Raw genomic sequence first — 27,535 nt, 5'->3', positions numbered from 1 at the left:
AGGTGGAAGTTCATTAATTTGAGAAAGGCCACAGGCAATGATCACATTCCAACCAAATAGACATTTAAATATTCCTCCTATTAAAAGGATAAAACTGCAATGACAGAGACATGAAATAATTGCAAGAATTTAAATTAAGATCGCAAGAGTAGATAGTGATCCTGTTGTAGAATTACCAACCCTCATAATTTTGTGATATATGGAAATTTACTCATCTTAAGACAGCAAGCAAAGTCAAAAGAAGTTCAGAATAAAACTGCTCTACTCATTTTACACCCCGGATTGTGTGGCTAAGTACAGCTCCAACACCATACACAAGTTTGCTGATGACACCACTGTTGTGGTATCAAAGGTGGTGATGAATCAGCATACAGGAGGGAGGCTGAAATCTTGGCTGAGTGGCATCATAATAACAATCTCTCACTCAGTGTCAACAGGACCAAGCTACTGATTGTAGACCTCAGGAGAGGGAAAGCAAGGGTCTATGAGCCAGTAATCATCGGTGGATCAGAGGTGGGGAGGGTCAGTAACTTTAAATTCGTGGGTGTTACTATCCCAGAAGACCTGTCTTAGACTCATCACAAAAATACAATTGCAAAGAAAGCACAACAGTGCCTCTACTTCCCCAGGAGTCTGTGGAGGTATGGCATGTCATCAAAAACCTCGGCAAACTTGTACAGATGTGTGGCGGAAGGCATACTGACTGGGGGCATTAGGGTCTGGTATGGAAAATCCTACAAAGGATAGTGGCTTGTACCCAGTACGTCATAGATAAAGCCATCCTACCTATTGAGCACATCTACGTGAAACATTGCCGTAGAAAAGCAACATCCATCATCAAAGATCCTCACCACCCAAGCTATACTCTCTTCTTGCTGCTCCCATCAGTTAGAAGGTACGGTACACGTGCTTCAGGACTCTCACCACCAGTTTCACCAACAGTTACTGCCTCTCAATCATCAGGCTCTTGAACAAAAGGGGATAACTTCACTCTTTCTGGTGCTCCCACAAGCAATGACCTTACTTTAAGGACTCTTTAGCTTGTTATTTCATACTTGTTATTTGTTGCTATTTAATCATATTTGCATTTGCAGAGTTTGTTGTTCGTTGATCCTGTTTACAGTTACCGTTCTACAGATATGCTAAGTACGAAGTATCTCGGGGTTGTATGTAGTGACATGTACGTACTCTGATAATAAATTTTACTTTGAACTTTGAAACCTACACAGGAGGGGGGCAAGATAACATTCTTAGGGGTCAGGAACTCATCAAGGGCTGACTCTCACATCCTTCCTAACCATGCGTAAACTAATAGATTTACTTCTACCTAATTGCAAGGCAGCTTAAAACACGCAGTGGGAAGCATAGTAATAATTAATAAAACAAAGGGATTATGGTTATATATGTATCACTTTTGTGCACATTTTTTAAACACAGAAGATTTTCAAAACAGACCACTACGCTCCACTCTTTGCTTCTAAAGGGTTCAAATATTTCATAATTCAAACTCAGAGGATGAAACTTCAATTTTTTAAATAGCTGCAGAAAAGCATTTTCAGGAGCAAATTAATTCTCCAACAGCAAATTAAAAGATGTATATATAAAAAGCAAGTGATGCCATCTCCTATTGTCACTTGGCTGCTTTGGATATTGCAGTTCCTGCCTCCGTTTCCTCGAGTCACTTCTAAAGGAAACAGCATCTTGTCAGAAAAGGCCTGTCCAACAGAGACCCCAGCTGGATTCTACATGCATTGCTCTGTGTGTGTGCTTATACAATCATTAAAGTTCCATATTGGTCAACTGTACTTTCTCTCATCCCTCATCTTACAAGTTATTTTCTTTACAGTCCTTCCAGAATATTTCCTGTACACGCAAGCAAATAGCACAGTTCTTTCCAAGTATCTGGTCATTTATTAGTATATATGATTAGTAAATATACAGCCATCACCCAAGCCACACCTTGTTCTCATTGCTGCCAACAGAGAGGAGATACAGGAGCCTGAAGACGCACACTCAATGATTCAGGAACAGCTTCTTCCCCTCAGCCATCCGATTTCTGAATGGACATTAAACCCATGAACACCACTTCACTACTTCTTAAAAAAAATTTGTACTGCTTATTTAACACTTATATACACACATACTTGCTGCAATTCATGGTTTTTTCTGTTATTACATATTGCATTATACTGCCTCCACAAAAACAACAGATTTCATTACATATGCCAGTGATATTAAACCTGATTCTGATACAGTCTGTGTAGTTAGGAGTGTGTACATATCAGACAGTCTCACCTGTTCCCTCAACACCACCTCTTTGGAGAAGAGAGCATAGCAGCATCTCCACTTCCTGAGGAGGTTGAGGTAAGTGAGGCTCCCATCCCAACCGGGTTTTACAAGAGCACCATTGAGAGGCCCTGACCAGCTGTACCACCACCTGGTACGGGAACTGTAAAACACTGACCACAAATCCCCACAGAGGATTGTGAGGACTGCCAAGAGGTTCATCGAGGTCTCTCTTCCACCCATCAGAGATATTGATCAGATATCAATTTGTGTACATGGGACTCTTAGCATTGTCAGTGATCCCTCCCATCCATCCAACAATCTCTTTGACCTCTTAACATCAGCCAGGAGGTGCCATTGCATTAGGACAAGAACTGTTAGGATGGAAAATGGCTTCTTCCCCCAGGCTGTAAGACTACTGAACTCCCTGCCACCACCCAGGTTTCTTTTTTGTTTGAGATACACCACAGTTCCGGCCCTTCGAGGCACACAGCCCAGTAACTCTACGTTAATCATGGGACAATTTACAATGACCAATTAACCTGCCAATTGGTACATCTTTGGACTGTGGGAGGAAACATGAGCACTCGGAGGAAACCTGCGCGGTCACAGGGAGAATGTTCAAACTCCTTACAGACAGCGGCTGGATTTGAACCCGGCTCACTTGCGTTGTGTGAAACCGTGTATAGCATAGTGGTTAGTACACCTCTACATTTTTTTACATGAAACATGGATGGTAGTTTGCAGGTGTATGTGGTTGAGCAGGTTCCAGGATCAGCCATGATGGAATGGTGGAGCAAACTCGATGGGCTGAATGGCCTAAATGTGCTCCCATGTCTTATGGTCTTTTATTTTGACACATTACACACAATATTACTACTTTTTCCACAACACCAATCACACTTTTTTCCTTATTTCATATAACTTTGGTTACTTTTCAATCTCTGTTCTCATGTCTTCTTCCATAGAAAACCTTCAGGCAAAACATCTCTGCTCAACCAGAATCTACCAGCCCCATTTCAGCTGATGCTATGTTATTTGACTCACTTGGTCTCCTCCACTTGATGGACATTTCCTTTCTTTTCTCCGCAGCTGCCTCCTCTAAAAAAAACTTAAAACATTTTGATTTCTAATCTTCCCTGGATCTAACAACAAGTCATCAACCTGAAAGATTAACTCCTCCAAGGGGACTGCAACCTCTTCATAGGGTATGTGATGCACCATCAATAACTCACTCTGAGGCGTAAGGCGAGATATCGGCTTTTATTGACTAGAAGAAAGAACAAGCAGTGAGTGACCACCATACTACATCCTGGAGACTGAGAGGCCGGGCTCAGGCCCCAATCGCCTTTATACAGGGGTCTGTGGGAGGAGCCACAGGAGCAGTCAGCAGGGGGCGTGTCCAGACAGGTATATGTAGTTCACCACAGTATGTGTGCCTCAATGACCTGGAGAGCTATGCTGGCTGGAGTCTGGGCTTTATGCTTTGGCTCTTAGTCAGGTCACCCATGCCAATCAGATCAAAGGCTAGAGGCCAGACTAAGAGTGGTCCACCTGTCCTCAAGGTTTGGGGGTTCAGCTCAGGGCCAACAACCCTGACTGATCAAACAAACTATTTCCAAAACAGCAATTCTACACCTGAGTGCAACGGTATTCCTGAGTCTCCATCTGGGACTCACGTGACTGACAGTAGTGAAAACTGAAAAGAAGCTACTGACATGATGAAGGAAGCCTTGAGCACCACCAGAGACGGTGGACCTTCATTGCTAGCCTAAATGCCAGTGGTGTAACAGGCAGATTATTTATATTACATGAAGGATCTCTCACTATAGAGGTTGTCCTACCTGCTACATATTTTCAGCAATTCATAATCACCATTGATTGGTGCAGAGCAAAATAGAATTTGACATATTTAGAAATCAGAATATCAAAGCACGATTTTGAATTGCATAATTTTATAAAGTACCCAACTCTCTTAGTGTAAGCAACAGTTACAGAATTATTCATAATACAAACATAATGCATTAATTTAAAATAATATTAAAAGGAAAATTCTAATAAACTATGTACCTACATTGCTAATTGAATTTTGCAGTATGAGTGTCACATTTTTGATACCCTCCACTGGCCAGGATTGCCCGTGGATGTTGCATCCCAGGCATCTACATGGTATGCAAGCCTTGGCTAAGGGTATGTGTGGTAAACAGGTAAGCCTTGTGTCTACAAGCCTTGCATCTCCTTGTGTAAGGAGTTTGTATCAGGTAAAAACAGGTAAGCCTTGGGTATGGAAAGCAACCTGTTGCCCATGTAGCAGGCTCCCTCCCCCCCCCCCCCTTTCCACTCAGCTGATGAAACCAAACCAGGGATTCCCAATCTATTGTATGCCAAGGACCCCTACCATTAACTGAGGGATCTGTGGAACACAGGTTGGGAACTCCTGATCCAATACAGAGACTGACACAGTTTGGTACCAGTGGCATTGCAGGACTCACCCGTCAGCATCAATCTCAACGTAGGACTGCCGTAGGGACTCCAGCTCCAGACTTTTCCTTGGGGTTTACTCCCAAAGCCTTCCCCATGAGTGGGTATGGCCACAAGACAGCGGAGATTTGAGACAGTTTTCCTTCTCCTAAAGGAGCTGCCAACCTTGGCTAGCAAAGCCCCATCTACCTGAAGTGAATGATTTTAAGGCGCTAGTAAGCTGCCTTGCTGGATTTTGTAGCTAAGCCACATATGAAGGCCAGGAGCTTGTTTTCAGATATCATTTGAGGCACATGTAATTGGAAGCATTTAATAGATAGTGGGAGCTTATCCCCACTGCCACCTCTGGCTTAAGGAACCTTAAATGTAACTGACTGGGACAGTGGTGCAGCAAAGGTTGGAAACTCCACAAATACCTTCCACATAAGTAAGAGTGATTTGTTGAACTGCAAATATTTGCCCTGCCAACAGCACCGACAAATGAATTTTCTTACCGGGATCCAGATGTGTGAAAGTCCCAACGACAAAATCCATCGTAGAGATAGCCAGCAAGGCTAAAAGTAGCAGTTGAAACCGAATGATCCATTTGACGCCTGCTAGATTAATTCCTAGTAATCCTATTAGCACAGCGATGGAAATTCCTCGAACTGCCCAGATGTTACTAAGGTTCAGCAGGTCAGCAATGGATTCAGCAAAGCCAGTAATATACATAGCACCTGCAACACACTGTAAGAAAACAGTCATTTACTTCCGTTGTCAAGAACGTTTTATAAATCTGTACTAATCCATTATAATTTGGGGCCCTTCTGCTAAGAAAGGATGTACCAGCATCAGAGAGGGTGCAAAGGAGAATCGAAAGAATTATTCCAGATTTCAAAGGCTGAGCATATCAGGAGGGTTTGATGCCTCTGGGCCTGTACTCACCAGGTCATTGAAAGCTATTGAATGTTGAAAGGCCTCAGTAGAGTGGATGTGGAGAGAACATTTCCTATGGTGGGGGAGTCTACGACCAGAGGGCACAGCTTCAGATTAGAGGGATATTCATTTGTAATGGAGATGAGGAGGAATTTCGTTAGCCAGAGAGTGGTGAATCTGTGGAATTCATTGCCACAGATGGCTATACAGATCAAGTCATTGGGTAGAGTCAAGGCAAAGGTTGATAGATTGGTGATTAGCCAGAGTACACAGGGATACAGGGAGAAGGCAGGAGATTGGGGCTCAGAGGGAAAATGGATCAGACATGAAATGTCGGAGTAGATTCGAAGCTAAATGGCCTAATTCATGGTGTATTGATGATTAATAAATGACATAAAATAAGATTGCTTACACCTGTTCCTCAATTTATGTACCAAACTTCCTGCGAACAATAGCACCTTGCACAAGATCTATGGCTTCAAGAAGAGGCAAAAAATTTTCATTAATATCTCTAACAAAATTCTGGTTGAGCATACCCTGGCTTCACAGGTTCTCCAGTTCTAATTGACATGACTGGTGATAAAAGAAAGCATTCTTCTATTCTTCTTCTTGAACAATACCATGCTTACAGAAAGGAAAGGACCATTTTTTTGTTAAGTAGGTCACATTAGTTGTACCTTAAAGCGTTTGGCTATAAATAAATGTGTCAATGTTCTAAGCTTCAGAGCAGTTCAACCACAGTAAAATGCCTACACCTGCAAAAATGTCACAGTGGGTAAAGGAAATACAATGGTCTTAAAATAAAATTTAAAGAAGAAGCACAGCACTTTAAAATGATTGTCTGAGGTAATAGCAATCAAGGCTTTTTATTTCTTCAGAGGATATTATACTGTGGTTTAGTAAAGGAAAATCAGCACATGCTGTGATGGAGCAGGAAATGACTAACACTTCCATTCTGTCTACAAATTATGTTTAATTTAATTCATTTATTGACTGAGATAGTGTGGGAAAGGCCCTTCCGGCCTGTCGATCCACACCGCCCAGCAACCCCCAGTTTAATCCTTGCCTAATTACAATGACCGAGTAACCTGCCAACCGGTAGGTCTTTGAGAGAGGAAACCGACACGGTCAAAAGGTGAATGTATGAACTCCGTACAGGCAGTGGCGGGAAATGCAACCGCACTTTAATGTGGCCTATAGTCACTGGTGTTGCAGAAAATTGAATAACTAATGTGCATATGATTAATTGCTGCCCACAGATCTAAATGGATTAGCCTTCAGCAGAGAGTTAAGCAGTTTTATGGTCTATGTCTTATGGTCTTAATGAAAGGTTGTCTATGGAAAAATATATTTACTCCTCATGCTGTATCAGTCACTTCCTTTTCTAATATTTTCCCCTCACAGCTTTTTATTTTAAACCTATACCCCACTTTGGAGTGGCAGGGTGGAAATCTGACTCTATCAAAGGAGGTGTAAGGTGCTCCTTCCCTCCACTAGCCTGCAAATCACCCTTGGGCAAGGGCAGAACCTGCTTAGCCCCCTGATCACAGTCATGTGAACCCATGGGAGCAGGTGGTGGATGGTCCTATGAGTAGCTGGTGCACATCACTGATACCAGGCAGACAATCTCTGAAGAGTATTGCCAATGGCTGGGGTCACCCGTCTTGTAAAGACACTGCCCAGAAGGAGATGGGAAATCACTTCTGTAGAAATATTTGCCAAGAACAATCATGGTCGTGAAAACCATGATCGCCCACATCATACGACATGGCACGTAATGATGATGTTGATTCCTCACTTCAATTCCTCCAGATCTACAATACAAAATTAGTATTAAAAGTGAGGGTCCTTAAGAGTATTATGAAGGGGACAGAAACAAAATTAAAATGCTGGCAATACACAAACTGCCTAAAGTAGGGACTTCCAACCTTTTTTATGCCATGGACCAATACCATTAAGCAAAGGGTCCGTGGACCCCAGGTTGGGAACCCCTGGCCCAACGGCACAAGAGACTGATGCTGGAATCTGGAGCAACAATATGCTGCAAGAACTCAGCAGATCAAGCAGCATCTGTGAGAGGAAAGGAGCTGTCAATGTTTCAAACCAAAACCCTACATCAGGATAAGTACTGCCTCTCCTGCTTGGTAGCATGAGTGAGAAAAAGACTTTATGTTTCAGATCAATAGACTTTCATTAGATCATTTGTTCTCTTTTAGGTCTGGAATTTCAAATTTCTTTCCCTTTCCACAGAACAATGCAACGCCCAGAACGTGCATGCCCTTAAATCCTTTTGTTCCCTGGATCCGGAGGACCTGGGGCTGCTATGCAGACCTTTCTGGCTGCCTAGGGAGTTCACGGCTGTTGTTATCACAGCGGTGTACATTCCACCGCAGGCTGATATTGACCTGGCTCTCGAGGAACTGTACCAGACCATCAGCACCCTGGAGACTGCACACCTGGAGGCTGCCTTCATCGTCGCCTGTGACTTTAATAACATGTCACTGACTAAAGTCTCTCCAAAGTTTTTCCAACACATCCAGGTACGCACACGGGAGATAGCATATTCGAGCACCGCTACTCTCCCTTCCACAATGCTTACATTGCACTTCTTCACCCTCCATATGGAAAATCAGATCACCCCTCCGTTTTCTGTTGCCAAAGTACAGGCAGAAGCTGAAACAAGAGTCGGCCATACTTAAAACAGTCCACTGTTGGTCCAACCAATCGGCCTCCATGACTGGACTGGAATGTCTTCCATGATGAGATGTGTCCAGGTTCATGGATGGGGTCAGAAGTGCATTGAGGATGTTGTCTCCCAGAAGTCAGTCAGGGTCTATCCCTGGATCAACAGTTCCGTGCGAGCAGCACTCAACACGCGACACAGAGCTTACGTTGCCAGTAACCAACATGAACTCAAGAAATGCAGCTCCGATCTGCACAAAGTCGTTAAGGAAACAATGCAACGATACAGAGACAAGATTCAGACTCAACTTTCCACCAACAGCACATGCAGCTTATGGCAAGGTCTACACACCATCTCAGACTTCAAAGCTAAACTCAGTGGAGTTTCCAACATCGCTGCCTCTCTCCCAGACCAGCAAAATCTTTTTTATGCTCGATTCGATGTTGCCAATACTGAGCCCCTGAGAAGACCTGCAGATGATGCGACTGGCAGCTTGGTCATCTCTGGTGCTTCCAATGGGCGGACAGTCGCAAGGCTGCGGGACCAAACGGCATCCCAGGGCGAGTACTCAGGATGTGTGCAGCACAACGGTCAGGTGTGTTTACAGACATTTTTAATCTCTCCCTCTCCCAGTGTGGAGTGCCCTCCTGCTTCAAAACACCCACCATTGTCCCTTTACTTAAAAAGACACAGGTAACTTGTCTGAACGACTGGCATCCTGTCAATAATAAGCAAATGCTTTGAGAGGCTGGTCAAGGATTACACCTGCAGCATGCTGACATCCACACTGGACCCCCTACAATTTGCCTGTCGACACAACTAATCGACAGATGATATAATAGCCACAGCGTCCTTACAAATCTGGAAAAGAGGGATGCTTATGTGAGAATTCTGTTCTTGGACTACAGTTCAGCATTCAACAGCATAATTCCAGGCTTGACAAGAAGCTCAGAGACCTCGGCCTTCTCCCTGCCTTGTGTAGCTGGATCCTGGATTTCCTGGCAGACTGCTGGCAGGTAGTAGGAGTGGGCTCCCTCACCTCTGCCCCTCAACACAGGTGCCCCTCAGGGTTGTGTGCTAAACCCTGTCCTTTACTCCCTGTATACCCATGACTGCATTGTCACTCACAGCCCCAATCTGCTAATTAAATTTGGCGATGACACTACATTGATGGGCCTAAACTCAAACAACAATGAGGTGGCCTACAGGGAAGAAGTCATCTCTCTGACACAGTGGTGTCAAAAAAACAACCTCTCCCTCAGTGTCGCAAAAACAAAGGAGCTGGTTGTGGGCTTCAGGAGGAATGGAGACGGCAGGCCCCTATTGACACCAGTGGATCTGGGGTTGAGAGGGTAAACAGCTTTAAATTCCTCTTCATAGGCATCACCAAGGATCTCATGTGGTCTGTACACACCAGCTGTGTGGTGAAAAAGGCACAACAGCGCCTCTTTCACCTCAGATGTTTGAGCAAGTTTAGTATGGGCCACCAAATCTTAAGAACTTTCTAAAGGGGCACAGCTAAGAGCATCCTGACTGACTGCATCACCACCTGGTATGGGAACTGTACCTCCCTCAATCGCAGGACTCTGCAGAGAGTGGTGCGGACAGCCCATTGCATCTGTAGATGTGAACTTCCCACTATTCAGGACATTTACAAAGGCAGGTATGTAAAAATGGCCCGAAGGATCATTGGGGACCCGAGTCACCCCAACCACAAACTGTTCCAGCTGCTACCATCCGGGAAAAGATACCGCAGTATAAAAGCCAGGACCAACAGGCTCGTCCTGGTGGACAGCTTCGTCCACCAGGCCATTAGACTGCTTAATTCATGCTGACACAACTGTATTTCTATGTTATATTGACTACCTTGTTGTACATAATTTTTTTATAATTTACTATAATTGCACATTTGAATGGAGACATAACATAAAGATTTTTACTCCTCATGTATATGAAGGATCTAAGTGATAAAGTCAATTCAATCCAATTCTGTCAGACTGAGTATGCCAGTATGTTTTCAATTTCACATTTCCAACATCCACAGATTTCTTCCTTAATTATAATGGAAGAAAACTAACAATATTTAAAACATACATAGTTGCATGCTTGATTCTAGAAGCTTTCTTGAATACCATTAATGTACTTACAAGAAACTGCAATATTTACAACCTCTAAAATATTGTAATGTGGCGACCCATTTCCTGGCACATCCAAACCGACTCACAACTAGATAGCCTACGGGGGTTTGCGAGCACAGAGCTTTGGAGCCTCTGCGCCATGGGGGGTAGGTTGAGGGAGGCTTAAAAGTGAGGCTGAAGATTTCGAATAAAGTTTTCCTTCGACTGCAGTTACCGACTCCGTGTCGTAATTTTAGCGCTGCGTGTAGCACACTGCTACAGTAAGTACCTCAAGATTTTTAGCTGTATGAGATATAATTGAATGCTGTACCTTGAATATTTGTGCTTTTGTGTGTTATCTAAGAGTTATTATCCAGAAAGTTTTTCTTTAGGGCATAGAGGTAGAGTGGGAATGATGGCTTGGTAGAACACTAAAATATTTACTTTTGAAAAGCTATTACTTCAGGTTCTGCCTCACCAAACATTGGTGGTGACAGATAGACAGATATTCCAGATTTCAGGCCTTTCCTGATTACGGAATGAGTTCTATTTTTACATATGTCCTTAAGTTGAATTTGGGAATGGGGCCAAATACTTGGGATTTGTAAAAAACAATGTGATAAATTGTTGCAAAATTGATTACTGTTGATTGCAAAATTGAACCCAATGTTTTGCGGCCAAGCTACATAGCGGAATTCAAATTAATTATGATTTCAGAAATGCCACAGGAAGGATTCCCAATTCTTAGACAGCTTGCTGGTGCCATTTGGAATATTGAGTCTGTTTTCAGAGTTGGAATACTGTGCTGTGATATTGCCACTGTTACTGTGCCAGGATTAAATGTAGAATCAGCTATTTAGCCAACTGCAATAATCATATATTGTAGAAATGTTTTCACAACCAATTCTCACTTTCAAGGAGTCTTCATCTCACCTTTTCAATATTTATTGCTTATATATTTATTACTGCTTCTATTCTTTTGTATTTGCACGGCTTGTTGTCTTCTGCGCTCTGGTTGAATGCCCTAGCTGGGCAGTCTTTCACTGATTTTGTTATGGTTATTATTCTATAGATTTGTTGAGTATGCCCACTGGAAAATGAATCTCAGGGTTGTATATGGTGATGTATATGAACTTTAATAATTAATTAACTTTGAATTGTCATTAAAGATGAAAGAATGCAAGCTAAACAACAATTGCATTTACATAGGCCCTTTTACACAAAAAATATTGCAAAAATCATAACATGGCACCCAGCTACATAATGAGGCAGATTTGATCCAAAAGGTGGGTTTTAAGGAATGCCTCAAGAAAGGAAAAAGGCAAGAGGTGCAAACAATCAAGAAATTCCAAAGCTGAGGACCTTGGCTGAGATGACCACTATAGGTGAAGTAATTAAAATCAGGATCCCAAAATAGCAGAACTCTGTACGGTTCATAAAAAGCACCATTTATTTATCATGATTACCTGTCCAAATACATAGAGAAATCCAAATGTTCCTCCTACTCGACCTCCCAGGACTGCAGAAAGCATGGCGTATATTCCACCATTTCCAAGACTGCACCTCTCCAACACTCCAATTCCTGACAGAACTGTCACCAAAGCAACCAAGATAACCAGGGTCACCATAAACATTCCCAGCAGGATTCCAGTATTTCCCTGAGATTTAAAAATTGCAAAAATCAATTGATTATGAACCCAACTAGTGCCATCATAAGAAACTGAACATTTTAATAGTAGATAGATAAACACAAGAGATTCTGCAGAGCTGGAAATCCAGAGTAACATACAAAAAGTGCTGGAGGAACCCAGCAGGTCAGGTAGCCGAGTTTGGTCAAGATGAATCACACATTCCTCTGGAAGTATTAGCTAGTTCATGAGCAGAATTATTAACCTGCAGATGAATAATTTTTCTCACCACAACATGAAGCCTCATTTACTCAGTCAATTGAGAAACCAAGTAGCCTACTCCTGCTCCCAATTCATAAATCACTTTTTCATGAATTTTAAGAGCAGCAAGTTCTAATCAAATGGTGCAGTCCTGCTCCTGTGTTCATAATGGACTACCATTATGGAAAGACTCTAAACAAAGTGTCCCAGAGCTCACCTGGACACACAGATTTAATGCTATGTTTGATTCACTCTGAGGAAAAAAAAGCAAATTATTTTATTAGATGCAGAAAAAATATTTAACCTTGCCTTTATAATAAGATAAAATAACTAAAATAACTGGGCCCAAAACACACACAGTATGATTCAACTATATTTTTATTTTACTTGTGCACAAGGAGAACGGCATGGCCCCCGTCACCCACACGATTCTCATCTGAACAGAAAACTGCTATTTTATGCAGAATTGGTTTATCAGCTGCAGGAATTGATCATTTCCAATGTACATGTTTGAATAAATTTTCCTGACCTCCAAGATCAAATGCCATTCACAATAGAGGTATGAAAAGTGAACTGCAACTTCAAGTTGAGAACTGATGACAACTTAAAGTTGGAAAAGCAATTGTCCCTTAGTTGCGGGGTGTGTTTCACATCCTTCCATTATTCCTCTCTTGTCTGTCTCTAGCTCCCCCTGTTGGTAAAGGGATGCTATGTTTTAAGAGGACCCTTCTGAAGAAGTCTCACTGTAGAGGCTTCACTTGTCTGGCTCCAGCACATACTGCCTCAGTTAGTCGTAAGCAGAGGAGTCTCTGGTGGTCTCACCTGACTACAACTGCTGCAACATACTCTTGCCTGGACATTATCCTTAATCTTTATCATTAATCCTTGTCTTACCATACTTACCATGAATAGACACTGCAAGATTATTATTTGTTGTCTGGTGTATTTGAACCACTCTCAGTCCACAATAGAGACTCACAGCATAATCCAGTTCATCACCCTTCACACATGTCATGAAATTTGTTTTTTTGCAGCAGCAGTAGAATGTAATACATAAAATTACTACAGTACTGTTGTGTTGAATTGATTTGTTTGAACAGTATGCAAGACAAGTTTTCATTGTACTTCAGCACATGTAACAACAAAAAAACAATTTACCAATTTAATTTATCTAGCATTTTTGCTGAAACTGTTGTCTCAATTTCCTAATGTAAAAGTAACTACACTTCAAAAGTAATCTGCTGGATCTACACAGGTACCAGCTAATGCACTGTTTACAGATCCAACCAATCGGATCTCAAATTCCATCCGATCCTTTGCCCTGTTTCCAACAGATTCTGGCTACCCTGTTATTTTTAAATGATTATAAATTAATTAGAACATTGCGAAAGAAGTAGTGGTGCAAGAATGTGACTACACCTGTAGACATCTTGGTCTTGTGGAACCCTGACAGTGATGGCAATCGGGATTCAATTCCAGCTGCTGTCTATAAGCTTGTACGTTCTCCCCATGATGGTGTGGGCTCCCTCCTGGCCTCCTGTTTCCTCTCTCATTCCAAAGACGTACAAGTTAGGGTTAGTAACTGTAGGCATGTTATGTTGGTGCCAAATGCATGGTAACACCTGCAGGTTGCCCCAGCATATCCTCGGACCCTGCTGATCTTCAACACAAACCCCGCGCATTTCTCTGTGTATTTCGATGTTCCAATGTGCGTGTGACAAATAGAGCTAATGTTTAAAAAAAAACTCAGTTCTTTAATCTTCTGCGCTAATGTAATGCTTACAGATCGAATGCAATCGATTTAGAGCAAAAGATACACAATGTTTAGTCAGCATTAGCTTTATTTGTCGCATGTGTAGCTTGCCACGGTGCCGTTTAGTTTACAGAATGATATTTCAGTCAGATCCCTTGGAATCTCTTGCTTTACAGGTTTGCAAGAAGCAAAACTAAGTTAACTATCTAATCAGACTAATCTGTTACGATTTAAGTCATGGAATAAATCAGAATCAGTTTTATTATCGCCAACATGTAACATGAAATTTGTTAACTTAGCAGTACAATACATAATCTAGCAGAGAGAGGAAAAAAATAATAAAATAAAACATAATACTAAATAAACAAGTAAATCAATTATGTACATTAAATAGATTTTTAAAATGTGCAAAAACAGAAATGCTGTATATTAAAAAACTGAGGTAGTGTCCAAAGGTTCAATGTCAATTTAGGAATCGGATGACAGAGGGGAAGAAGCTGTTCCTGAATCGCTGTCTGAATCAATTACAGTATACATTTAAAGTTGCAAAAACAAATACAGTATATTAAAGTGAAGTAGTGTTTATGGGTTCAGTGTCTATTTGGGAATCGGATGGCAGAGGGGAGGAAGCTGTTCCTGAATCGCTGAGTGTGTGCCTTCAGGCTTCTGTACCTCCTACCTGATGGTAACAATGAGAAAAGGGCATGCCCTGGGTGCTGGAGGTCCTTAACAATGGACGCTGCCTTTCTGAGACACCGCTCCCTGTAGATGTCCTGGGTACTTTGTAGGCTAGTGCCCAAGATGAAGCTGACTAGATTTACAACCTTCTGCAGCTTCTTTTAATCCTGTGCAGTAGCCCCTCCATTCCAGACAGTGATGCAGCCTGTCAGAATGCTCTCCATGGTACAACTATAGAAGTTTTTGAGTATATTTGTTGACATGCCAAATCTCTGCAAATTCCTAATGAAATATAGCCACTGTCTTGCCTTCTTTATAACTGCATCGATATGTTGGGACCAGGTTAGACCCTCAGAGATCTTGACAGTCAGGAACATGAAACTGCTCACTCTCTCCACTTATAATCCCTCTGTGAGGATTGGTATGTGTTTCTTCATCTTACCCTTCCTGAAGTCCACAATCAGCTCTTTCGTCTTACTGACTTTGAGCGCCAGGCTGTTGCTGCGGCACCATTCCACTACTTAGACAATAGGTGCAGGAGTAGGCCATTCAGCCCTTCGAGCCAGCACAGCCATTCACTGTGATCATAATGATCATCCACAATCAGTACCCCGTTCCTGCCTTCTCCCCATATCCCTTGACTCCGCTATCTTTCAGAGCTCTATCTAACTCTTTTGTGAAAGTATCTAGAGACTTGGCCTCCACTGCCTTCTGAGGCAGAGCATTCCATAGATCCACCACTCTCTGGGTGAAAGTTTTTCCTCAACTCCGTTCTAAATGGCCTACCCCTTATTCTTAAACTGTGGCCTCCGGTTCTGGACTCTCCCAACTTCGGGAACAATATTTCCTGCCTCTAGTGTGTCCAATCCCTTAATAATCTTATGCGTTTCAATCAAATCCCCTCTCATCCTTCTAAATTCCAGTGCATACAAGCCCAGTCGCTCCAATCTTTCAACATATGACAGTCCCGCCATCCAGGGAATTAACCTCGTGAACCTACGCTGCACTCCCTCAATAGCAAGAATGTCCTTCCTCAAATTTGGAGAGCAAATCTACTTGGCACAACTCACTCTTGTACGCCCTTTCGTCACCACCTGAGACTCTACCGACAATGGTTGTATCGTCAGCAAATGGTATTTGAGCTCTGCCTAGCCACACAGTCATGTGTACACAGCAGTGGGCTAAGCACACACCCCTAAGGTGCACCAGTAAATGTAACATATTTGCTATTCCTACCATTTAATGTATGATTCTGTCTCACAACATACCATAAAATGAAATAAATGTTTTAAAATTCATGAACTATCAAGCTATTTATTTTTAGTCCATAGAATTAATATTCCGTGAGGGCACCACAGTAGCATTGTGGTTCACACAACATTAACCTGGCTTGGGGCATGTCAGAGTTCAGAGCTAAACTCTGGTGCCGTTCTGTAAGGTGTCTCTGTACGTCCCCCCGTGAAATGCAAGGGTTTTCTCTGTCTTCCAGTTTCCCCCCACAGTCCACGTGCCAGGTAGGATAACTGGCCATTGTAAGCTGTTCCGTGATTTAGTTACGGTTAATCAGGGCTCTGGGCTTGCTGGGGCGGGACAGTGTGGTGCAGATTGAAGGGCCAGAAGGGCAAACTATGTGCTACATTGTTAAATAAATAAAATAAAATGGTTGGAATGAAAGTTCAGTTGTTTTCTACTTTGTAAATTATGCACAACGAATTGGTGTGGAGAAGAATGTCTAAACTTATAAAACAACAAACAGTTCCTTTAATGTTAAGAGTCAGGTGACAAAATTCAAACAAGCAATTAATTACCAACCAATCTATTTTACTGTCAATTCATTTAATTTATTGACATACAGCATGGAGTAAGCCCTTCAGCCCTTTGAGCCATGCTGCCCCAGTAACCGCTGGCTTAACCTACCAACCAGTCACAGGGAGAACGTGCAAGCAGTGGGCTGCTGGTTCTGTAAAGTGTTGTGCTAACTACTACATTGTTTTTTGGAATAAAATGGAACAATGAAACAATTGGCAGCAAAATAAAACCATTCAACAATTCTTTATTCCTGCTGTTCTTGACTAACATCTGCTTACAATTTCTTCTTGTGCATCTTTTTTTTCAAATATGGCTTCATTCTGCATAAGAAAGGGAATGTTACAGAAATTGTGCAAAGCTTTCTTCAGGGAAATTAATGTCCCGTCATTCAAAGTTCAGCATCTTGAAGTCAACACAGTTGTAAAAGTGGTGGAAAATAATTAGACACTTACCACAAGCCACCCTGTCCGCAGGAAAAGAACCACTCCGAAAATATTTATCATGCAAGTTGTGAAGACTCCATCCCATGTTCCAAATAAGACTGGTTCCCAGACAAATACCTTCACTTTCCACCAGGGTTTGATGTGGGGCTGTGATACCTAAATGATAAATCAGCATCATTCTCCAATTAGTCCAGAGAAGCCATTTTTTCCCCCTTTCTTCCTAAGCTTTCATATCAAATCAAGTAACTAGTTGCCTTGTCAAATAAAGAAGATAGCAAGCAGTGATAGGAATTTTACAATTTTGTAAGCTGATTGCAAAGCAGTGTATAGTCTTGCTCCTTGAAATGTGCTTGCATACAAATCACACCTTGAAACAGAAACTAGAAAATTATCTCATTATCTAAACAATTTTGAATCTACTCAGCAACAGAAAGCCACATCAAATATTTAAGGATGTACATTTAATGGCAATTTTATGAATGCAAGCGTTGAAATAGCATATACCTGTGTACAAATAAGACAGTCTACATAAATCAGTTTTTAAGTTAGTTATAGAGTACTGGTATATCCTCTACAATTGTGCACATACAATGTACGAGATAACATTGTAGTTGCTATAAACATCTCTAATTGTTAAACAAATGTCAAAGTGCATTACACATCTGTTGAAGATGGCCGTGATATGACCCCCAATTTCATATAATTTCAATTTTGACAAACACTTTGCATTTCTATGAAAGATGTTCTGCAAAATCTATACAGCCAAAGCACAGTGAAATCCAACAAACCAAACAGACATACTTAAATGCAGAGCTTATGCTGACTTCTAAAATTTGTCTTTTAATTGATTTTAATGAAAAACTTACTCTAAAATGGCCATGGCAACTGCAGTTTAAAACTCTGGTTCAATGTCAGATTTAACCATGTTTTGCCTTACACAATTACGGATGTCAAATCAGGAAATGTTGAAGCTAAACATCTCTTTTATATAAACTTCTGGAAAGTTCAAACTCTATTTTAGACATATTTCCAGGTGCCTCAATCTCATCGCTATTTCTAAGAAATATCTATGCTTTAACTCTTCCGCAGAAAACATCAAATGTTAGTAATGATAGCCAAAATTATTAAGAAGGTCATGGGAGAGTGTGTCCCCCAAAATCAGTCAGAGTCTTCCCCAACCAAAAGTCCTCAATGAACCACCAGATCCACAATCTGCTGAGGGCCAGATCAGAGACATTCAGGTCCGGCAACCAAGTAAGGTACACAAGATCCAGGTACGATCTTCAGGAAGCCATCTTACGTGCTAAGTGACAGTTCCAGATCAAACTTGAGTCACAGCAGGATGCTCTACCTTAATGGCAGGGCTTGAATGCCATGACATCTTACGAAGTAAAACCAAGCGAAATAGGTGGCAACAGGGCTTCGCTTCCAGGTGAGCTCACTTCCACCATCAGAACATGGAGGGATTTCTCATACTTCCGGAGCCCCCAGTGACCCTGTGATTTCAGTCCCTGAGGCTGACGTGAGAGCATCCTTCAGGAGGGTGACATTCGGTCTAAATGGGGTACCTGCCAAGTTCTAAAGACCTGTGTTGATCAACTGGCTGAAGTGTTCACTGATATCTTTAAACACTTGCTTTGACAATCTGATGTTACCCACCTGCTTCAAGCAGGCTTCAATTATACTGATGCCCAAGAAGAATGTGGTAACCTGCCTCAATGACCATCATCCAGTAGCACTGACAACTACTGTAATGAAGTGCTTTGAGAAGTTGGTGATGAAACATATCAACACCTGTCTCTTTGGCAACTTAGATACGTTCCTTTTGCCTCCTGGCACAGCAGGTCTACAGCAGATGCCAATTCATTGGCTCTTCACTCGACCCTGGAACATCTGGACAACAAAAACGCATACATCAAGACACTATTTCTTGACTACAGCTCAGCATTCAATACCATCATCGCTCAAAACTGATCAATAAGCTTCAAAACCTTGGTCTCACTACCTCCCTGTGCAGTTGGATCCATGATTTCCTCACTTTCAGAGCCCATGTGGTTTGGATTGGCAACAGCTCCTCCACAATATCCATCTGCCCATGTGCACCACAAGCCTGTGTGTCTCATCCCACTCTACACACCTTACACTTATGACTGTATGGCCATGTACAGCTCCAATGCCATATTCAAGTTTGCTGATGACACCACTGTCAAAGGTGGAATCAAAGGTGGTGATGAATCAGCATAGAGGATGATTGACAATCTGGTTGAAGAGTGCCATAACAACAACCTCTCACTTGATGTCAGCAAGACCAAGGGGCTGCTTATTGACTTCAGCAGGAGGAAACCAGAAGTCCATGAGCCAGTCCTCATCAGGGGATTGGAGGTGGAGAGGATCAGCAACTTCAGATTCCTTGGTGTTCTAATTTCAGAGACTCTGTCCTGGACCCAGCATGTAAATGCAATTATGAAGAAAGCATGGAGTGCCTCTACTTTTTTAGAAGTTTGTGAAGATTTGGCATGACACCTAAAACTTTGACAATCATCTATAGATGTGTGGTGGAGAGTATATTGACCGGTTGCATCATGGCCTGGTAGGGAAACACCAATTCCCTTGAACAGAAAACCCTCCAAAAATTAGTGGATACAACCCAGTCCATCACCAATAAAGTCCTTCCCGCCATTGAGCACATCTACGCTGTCACAGGAAAGCAGCATCCATCATCAATGACCCCCCACCTCCCAGCCCACATTCTCGACTTACTGCTGCCATCAGGAAGATGACACAGGAGTCCCAAGGCCCACACCACCAGGGTCAGGAACACTTATTACCCCTCAACCATCAGGCTCTAGAGCCAAAGGTAAAAACTTCAGTCGCCCCATCACTGAACTATTCCCACAACCCGTGGACTCACCTTCAAGGGCTCTTCATCTCATGTTTTCAATATTTATTGTTTATTACTTTTTTTTTCATTTTTTGTATTTACACAGTTCACTGTCCTTAACATATTTATTGTTTGTCTACCCTGTCGGGTAGAGTCTTTTCTTGATTCTATCAGGGTTCTTGGATATATAGTGTACACCCACAAGAAAATGAATCTCATGGTTGTATATGGTGACATACGTGTACTTTGATAATAAATTTACTTTGAACTTGAAAATGCAACCTTCCTCTACTGGAAATCCAGAGAGAGTTCAAAGTCCAACAGTAGAGAGGGCAGATGGTTTATATTAAGAGGAGAGGGAGGAGTAGTGAGACAGGAGCCAAAAGTGATAGGTCAACTGAGGCTATCTTTGACCTCTCCTGGTTTCATCCACCACTAACACACTAAATTCACCCACAAGATTTCACCCCTCCTCTCCCCTATCTGGTTCAGGTTCAATTGGACTTCACCTCTCCCTTAATTGCTCCTATAATCCCCTCCTTTCCCTCCACCTGGCTCCATCTGCCTCCCCTTTCTTTATTCTCTATCTCCACCTATCACCCACCTGTCACCATCTCTCAACTCTACTCCAACCTCACCCCTTCCTTATTTAGACTTGCCCATCACCCTTCACCCCTACTCAGCCCACCAATCATATTAAGCTTCCTTTCTCCCCATTTCCCCCCACCTCTATACTTGCCTCCTCCCCTCTCCATTCTCAGTTCTCATGCATGGTTCTGACCTAAAACATTAAAAGTTCACCCCCTCCCCAACCTCCATCTTTATGGATGCTTCTCAACCCCTTGAGTTGCTCCAGATTGTTTATTACCCCACATTCAGGCAACTGCTGTCTCTTTTGTCTACCTTATGGTGAGTACACTTTGTTTTATGATCTGGCAGAAACAGAACGGGCATCCTTACAAAGACTAGAATAAATTTTATCAAAATTATCTGAATTATTCCACATTTTTTTGCTGATAGCTATGACTAAACAATGTTCCTCAGAGAGATCATTTGAAGGAGCCTAGGACTAGAGAACATAGCCTCAGAATAGAGGAATGTCCATTTAGAATGGAGATGAGGAGGATTTCTTTAGCCAGAGAGTGGTGAATCTGTGTAATTCAAAGCCACAAGTGGATATATTTAAGGCAGAGGTTGATAAATTCTTGTATATTCAGAGCATGAAGGGATACGGGGAGACGTTTGGAGATTGGAGCTGACAGGGAAATGGATCAGCCATGATGAAATAGTGGAGCACACTTGATGGGCCAAATGGCCTAATTCTGCTCTTATATCTTATGCCCTGGTGAAATTCAGAATGCAGTGCTCAAATTGGCCATTGTTTTCTTATTAAACCTGATAGTAAACAATTCAAAACTACTTAGCCAACTCCAAGCTGTAAGGTACTCCATAAATTCAAATTCACTTTCCCCTCCAACAACTTCGGTTCAAAACTCAAGTGAATCAAAAAGTTTACAAGAGAGGTTAAGTGCAAAATTTGTTAGTCAAATTGACCTGTGCAGCTTCATGGAAAAGTTCTTGGGCGTGCCCAATACGTGGAAATTCCTGGCTACCACTTTTTAGTAACATTGCTTTATCCGTCACCCTTGAATTACGCCTCAGATCCTGGTCTTCCATACTGAGGAAATAGTGAGGAGCAAACAGATAAACATCAATGCTTCTGTTTGATTCTGGTGTTTTCTTTTGTCTTCATAAAAAGTGGCCACTTCATTCTTCACCCTAAAACAAAAAAACACAAGTCTGCAGGTTATTCAATTGAGTATTGAATATCAATTAGATCTCAAATCCACAGGATTCTAACAGGTGGTAATACAAGTTAAGTGACATGTTATTCCAACAAATATTGATATAGTGAGATGTCTCAGGATTTCCTTGGTGTGCTTTATAAAGCATAGAAGCCACGTATCTATGTTCTGTCTTTTGTATTTTGTGTTGTGTGTTTATTATGGGTAATTTCTCATGTCAGTTGGGGTGTGGTGGAAGCAAAGAGTATAGTTATGCATTAATGGGTGTCTTAGTCAACTTAGTCGAGATGAGAGGGGCAACTGGGGAATGATTTTTTTTTTTGTTGACCACTAACTCGAATACTTATTTTGTTATTTCACTTAGTTTTGTCATATCACCAATTCAGCTTCATGAATTGCAAAAAAGAAAAAAAAAAATCGCTGTAAGATTGTTTGTCTTTGCTGGTTTCGTAATAAAGGATTGAAATACTTTTTTCCAATTTGGAACTCTGTTATTTCAGAAACACGTCAACTCCTGTGCTCAGTCTCAGCAGTTCTGGCTTGCTTTCGAGTAACTACAACATACAAGATATAATTTGCAATTTAATTTAAAAAACAACAATTGTTGCTGTATAGAAAAGTAACTAAAACTCAAAGATCAATGGCTAATCAATCTATTTTAAATGCATTTTTGGAAAATTAATGTTAGTTAACATTAATTAACAGCACAAGAAAATTAGGGTGAACTTCCTTGGCTAACATGTACAACCAAAGGACAAATGGAGCTAGCTGAGTACAGCATCTTGGTCAGCATAGATAAGTTGGGCCAAAGGGCCTACTTCTGTGCTGTATAACTCTATGGCTCTTAAATTAATATAGAAACAATAATACAAGCAAGTGAACCAAGCAATTAATTACTTATTAACAGGTTTTGGTCTCCTAATACTCTAGAGTTTTAATTCTGATTATCATATCAAAGTTTACTTTCCAATGAAACCCAGATATTTATAAATAATTTTAAGTCTTTTCAGTATATGTTGCATTAATGAAACCTTTCTAATAATCTAAAAGCATTTAATTTGCTTACCATAGTTTCAAGATCTCTGAAACTATTAAAACTTCCTTAGAACTGTGACAGTTTGGAGGCAGGGCTCAGCTGACTGTTGAGTCTTTAAGAATCAGGACTTCCCCAGCTCACTGCCACAGTCCAAACCATTTCAAGACAGGAAGTTAAGCCCTTTCTAACTGGACCAGTGAAGAACAGTCCTAAGAAATCTTGATGATGATAAACTATTGCCTTAAAATCACTTTTTTAATTATTTAATTTTCCTTTCCATCTTAAGACCATAAGTTATAGGAGCAGAATTAGGGCTTTTTTCCCCCCATTGAGTCTGCTCCTCCATTTCATCAAGGTTGATCCATTTTCTGTCTCAGCCCCAATCTTCTGCCTTCTCCCCATATTCCTTTATGCCCTAACTATCAACTCTGCCTTAAATATACCCAATGACTCACAGCACTGTGGCAACAAATTCTACAGATTCACCACTCTTGAGCTAAAGAAATTCCTGCTCATCTCCTCAATTCCTGCTCTATCTATAAGTGTCAGAACAGAAGGAATTCACCACTTACAGGCAGACTAAAAGAAACCCTGATCGACAGCACTTACATTTCAAAGAAAATAATAAATGCTGAAAAACCATAATGTAGATTATATAAAATTACTACTTTTCAAATGCCCAATGGTAGAACTATTCAAATAATGCTTTGTAACCTGCAAGCCTTTGCACTGCCCGCCCAAGAAACTGCTGAATCCACCATTCCACCCATAGCTCATAACAAAAATCAATGCTTCAGACAGATTTTCCAAACTCAGACAAGTCCAGCAGCATTCAAATTCAGCAATAGAAATGGAGTAGAAAATCTGCAATCAGTGTACCAATGAGCTGGAAGGGCAAAGGCTCAAATTGCAATTAATACACAAGAAAGTTTTGATTAGCAGAAGTACTACCTTTGTATCAACAGCTTTCAATTTAACAGTGAAATTTTCAATTCTAAAGGTCTTAACATTTTGGCTTTTTATCTCTCTATTGATGTGATTTTTTTCTGTTTTTTTTTTAGATGGAAGATCTGTTCATCGCCGGACCGAAGAAAAGAGGTGGAAAAATTACTTCAGACTCCTAGCAGTCACCAATTCACCAAATTGCCATCAGGGAGACACTACAAGTCCCTCACCACCAGGACATCACCTCCTCTCTGAATCTTTTCTGTAGCTATCCAGGTTCTCAAATAAAGTCACTCAGGTGTAATACCCTGACTGTCCCTGAACAACTTTCGCTAATTGGTCTTTCCCGCTTTCGCTGTTCTGTTGATAATTATTGAGTCTGTTCATATGTTCACATTTAGTGAAGTTTGTTTGTTGACGTTCGTGCATCTGACCATTCTGCTAATTGTTGATTGCTTATGGCTGTTTGAACTGTTGTCTTGTAAAATGTTGACTGTTATTGTGTTGTCTGATATGGTATTTGTGGTGAACTACATATACCTGTCTGGACACGCCCCCTGCTGACTGCTCCTGTGGCTCCTCCCACAGACCCCGGTATAAAGGCGATCGAGGCCTGAGCCCGGCCTCTCAGTCTCCAGGATGTAGTATGGTGGTCACTCACTGCTTGTTCCTTCTTCCAGTCAATAAAAGCCGATATCTCCCCTTTACGTCTCAGAGTGAGTTATTGATGGTGCATCAGTATTGTCCTGTGTTTTATGCTCAACACCAAACTACAATCAATGCTGGTATGTTTCACATAATGGGAACAAAGTGATTCTGGAAGCATTCTAAATTAAAGGTAGAACTCTGGTTAACTGGTTTTTTAAAATCCTAATACTCAGAACTTAAATCCAATGTTGTTGCAAGGGCAGTTATTATTTTAAATCAGTAAAATATTAATGTTATCAACCTCCTAGACCTGCCTAACTTGTTTTCCCTTGCCACTAAATCCTCCCTGAGCTAATCATTACTTTTTATAGTGTTTCTTTTCCTTTTAACAAATTTGGTTATACCGAGTTATGTTATCATTCAAACTTTGCCAGCTGGGAGATACAGGAGCCTCAGGACTCACACCACCAGGTTCATGAACAGTTATTACCCCTCAGTCAACAGGCTCCTGAACCAGTGGGACAACTTCTTCACTGAATTGTTCTCACAACCAATGGACTCACTTTCAAGAACTCTTCATCTCATGTTCTCGATATTTATTGTTTTCTTATTTATTATTTCTTTTTTTCTTTCTTCTTGTATTTGCACTGTTTATTGTCTTTTGCACACTTTGTCTGCCCTGTTGGATGCAGCCCTTCATTGAATCAATTATGGTTATTGGATTTAGAGTATGCCTACAAGAAAATGAATCCCAGGGTTGTATATGGTGACATAAATGTACTTTGAAATTTGTACCAGTTCAAGTTGCAGTTTTGATACAAACTGTTTATAACTACAATGAACAGAATACTGTAAACACCAACTACTCAGTGCATTAAAATGGTTTACCTCGCACTTTAAATCCATTCAACCCTCCATCCAAAAGGAAATCCATCTCCATACTTACTCCAACTAAACACAATTCTAAACACTATTAAATGTCCATCCGGCTTTCTCTACTCTCAATAGAACTGTCACAACCACGGATTCTGCAGCATAGCAATTGCGTTCGTGGATATGCAAGTGTCAGCTAATTATTATTTTATTGTGATAGCATTTAACTCCATTCTTTCTGTAGTAGTGCTTGTTGAGACCTGAACCCAGCACGGCATCATTTCACTGCCTGCTTGCATTCGGCCTTGCCTAAGAAATTGGACAGTCGAGTCAACCTGAAGACAAGCGGTGTTCATTTTATATTTAGCCGCAGTGTAGGCTTCATTTTCCATTTGAGAGTTTTAGTTAACGGACCTGTTTGGCTTAGCATTTATTGTTTTCTTTTCCCTCTAACTCTGTTCGCGTTAAAGTCTGTGAACTATTGACCCGCTTCAGTGTCTCTCGCTCCGCACTTGACCCATATCCGAACCCAGTGAGAAGAACATTGTCTCCAGTCTTTCTTATGATCCATGTGTACTGTGAAACCAAGCTTGTATACTTCTCTTTCTGTAGTTTCCAGATTCAAGGGCATCCTCGAAGATGAAGGTGACTAGCCTCTTACTTTAGTGCCATTTCAAGGGAGCACTGGCTGTCAGAGCACTTGCTTTTGGGTAAGACATTAATACAAATGCAGGCAAAGGATAGCATGCACTAGTTTGGAGACTGGAGGAAACTTGGCCGAGCCCTGTTCAAGCCCAAGCAGTGAGCAGAAGTATGAGAAGTAGCAATTGCACTTATTTGCATGACTGAAGATTTTTTTAAAGAAGCAGCACTTACAAAGAAATCTACAGCACATTACAGGCCCTTTGGCCCACAATGTTGTTCCAACCATGTAACCTAATCTCAAAACTGCCTAGAATTACCCTAATGCATAGCCCTTTATCTTTCTAAGCTCCATGTACCCACCCAAGACTCTTAAAAGAGCCTATTGAATAAGGTAGATGAACTTGTAGCACAGTTACAGATTTGATTGTATGATGTGGGTATCACAGAATCGCAGCTGAAATATGATAACTGGGAGCTTTCATCCAAGGAGACACATTATATAGACAGGACAGGCAGGTTGGCAGAGGGGGATGGGTGGCTCTATTGGTTGAAAAATGAAATCAGATCATTAGAAAGAGATGCCAAGGGATTGGAAGTTGCAGAATCGTTATGGGAAGAGGTAAGAAATGGCAAAGTTGCAGAAAATGCATGCCAAAAGGGCAATGCTATGTTAGCCATGGAGAATTTCAATATGCAGGTAAATTGGGGAAAAGCAGTATGGTGCTGGATCCCTAAAGAGGAATTTCTAGAATGCCTTCAAGATGACTTTATAGAGCAGCCCACTCTAGGGGAGTAGCTATTCTGGATTGGGCATTGTGCAAAGAACAAGAATTGATTAGAGAACTTAAGGTAAAAGAACCCTTAGGGGGCCAGTGATAATAATATGATAAAATTCACATTGCAATTTAAGGAGTATGTAAGTGCTATTACAAAAGTATGGTAGTCCCTCTACTTAAAAGTTTGCAAAAATTCAGCATGTCACATAAAACTTTAACAAACTTCAGGCAGAATGAGCTACCAGAGGAAGTGGAGGCAGGTAGAAGTACACAGAACAGGGATATGGGCTGAACACAGGAAATCTGGGTGAGCTCAGTGATTGGCTGGGCCAATATCTATGTAGTATTGCTCTATGATTTTGTGAATTGTCCTAGCTAAGGTCCATGTAGACAACATCTACTGCCTGGCCATCATTAATCTGCTTGGTCACCTCTTCAAATAAAAGAATCAATCAAATTCTTGAAACAAGATTTCCCAAACACAATAACATGTAGATGATTCATAATCAGTCCCTGTCTTTCCAAATGCAGATAAGCTTGCCTCTTGGAATCAACACTGCTAAATTTCCCACTACTGAGGTTAGTTTTACTGGGCCTGTAGTTCCCTACTTTGTCCTTACAATACTTCTTAAATAAAAATATATTTGTCAATCTCCAGTCTTTCAATACCTCAAAATTAGCTAACAACATTATAAATACCTTTACTAGGGCCACAGCAATTTCTTCATTGACTACTCACAATAAATTGGTAGGCCCTGGGGTTTATCTATTGAATTGAATTGAATTGACTTTATTTCTTATATCTTTCACGTGCATGAGGAGTAAAAATCTTTACGCTACGTTTCCATCTAAATGTGCAATCATAGTAATTA

The 27,535-nt window shown here is 41.2% G+C and overlaps 1 protein-coding gene across 4 annotated transcripts in view; it reads right to left on the bottom strand.

Moving 5' to 3' along the window:
- Positions 1-27,535, bottom strand: part of slc12a8 (solute carrier family 12 member 8) — a 142,179-nt gene that overhangs the window by 106,115 nt on the left and 8,529 nt on the right. For all 4 annotated transcript variants that reach the window (XM_059966375.1, XM_059966374.1, XM_059966376.1 and 1 more), the window contains exons 2-5: positions 21,490-21,714; positions 17,064-17,210; positions 11,949-12,140; positions 5,262-5,493 (exon numbers count right to left, since the gene is read on the bottom strand). In XM_059966375.1, the coding sequence (XP_059822358.1) occupies positions 5,262-5,493; positions 11,949-12,140; positions 17,064-17,210; positions 21,490-21,612 (694 nt within the window). In that variant the 5' untranslated portion in view covers positions 21,613-21,714. The remainder of the gene's footprint in view (positions 1-5,261; positions 5,494-11,948; positions 12,141-17,063; positions 17,211-21,489; positions 21,715-27,535) is intronic.

This window comes from Hypanus sabinus, chromosome 4 (assembly GCF_030144855.1).
Source record: "Hypanus sabinus isolate sHypSab1 chromosome 4, sHypSab1.hap1, whole genome shotgun sequence".
Classification (NCBI taxonomy): Eukaryota; Metazoa; Chordata; class Chondrichthyes; order Myliobatiformes; family Dasyatidae; genus Hypanus; species Hypanus sabinus.
This window is presented reverse-complemented; position numbering and strand designations above follow the sequence as displayed.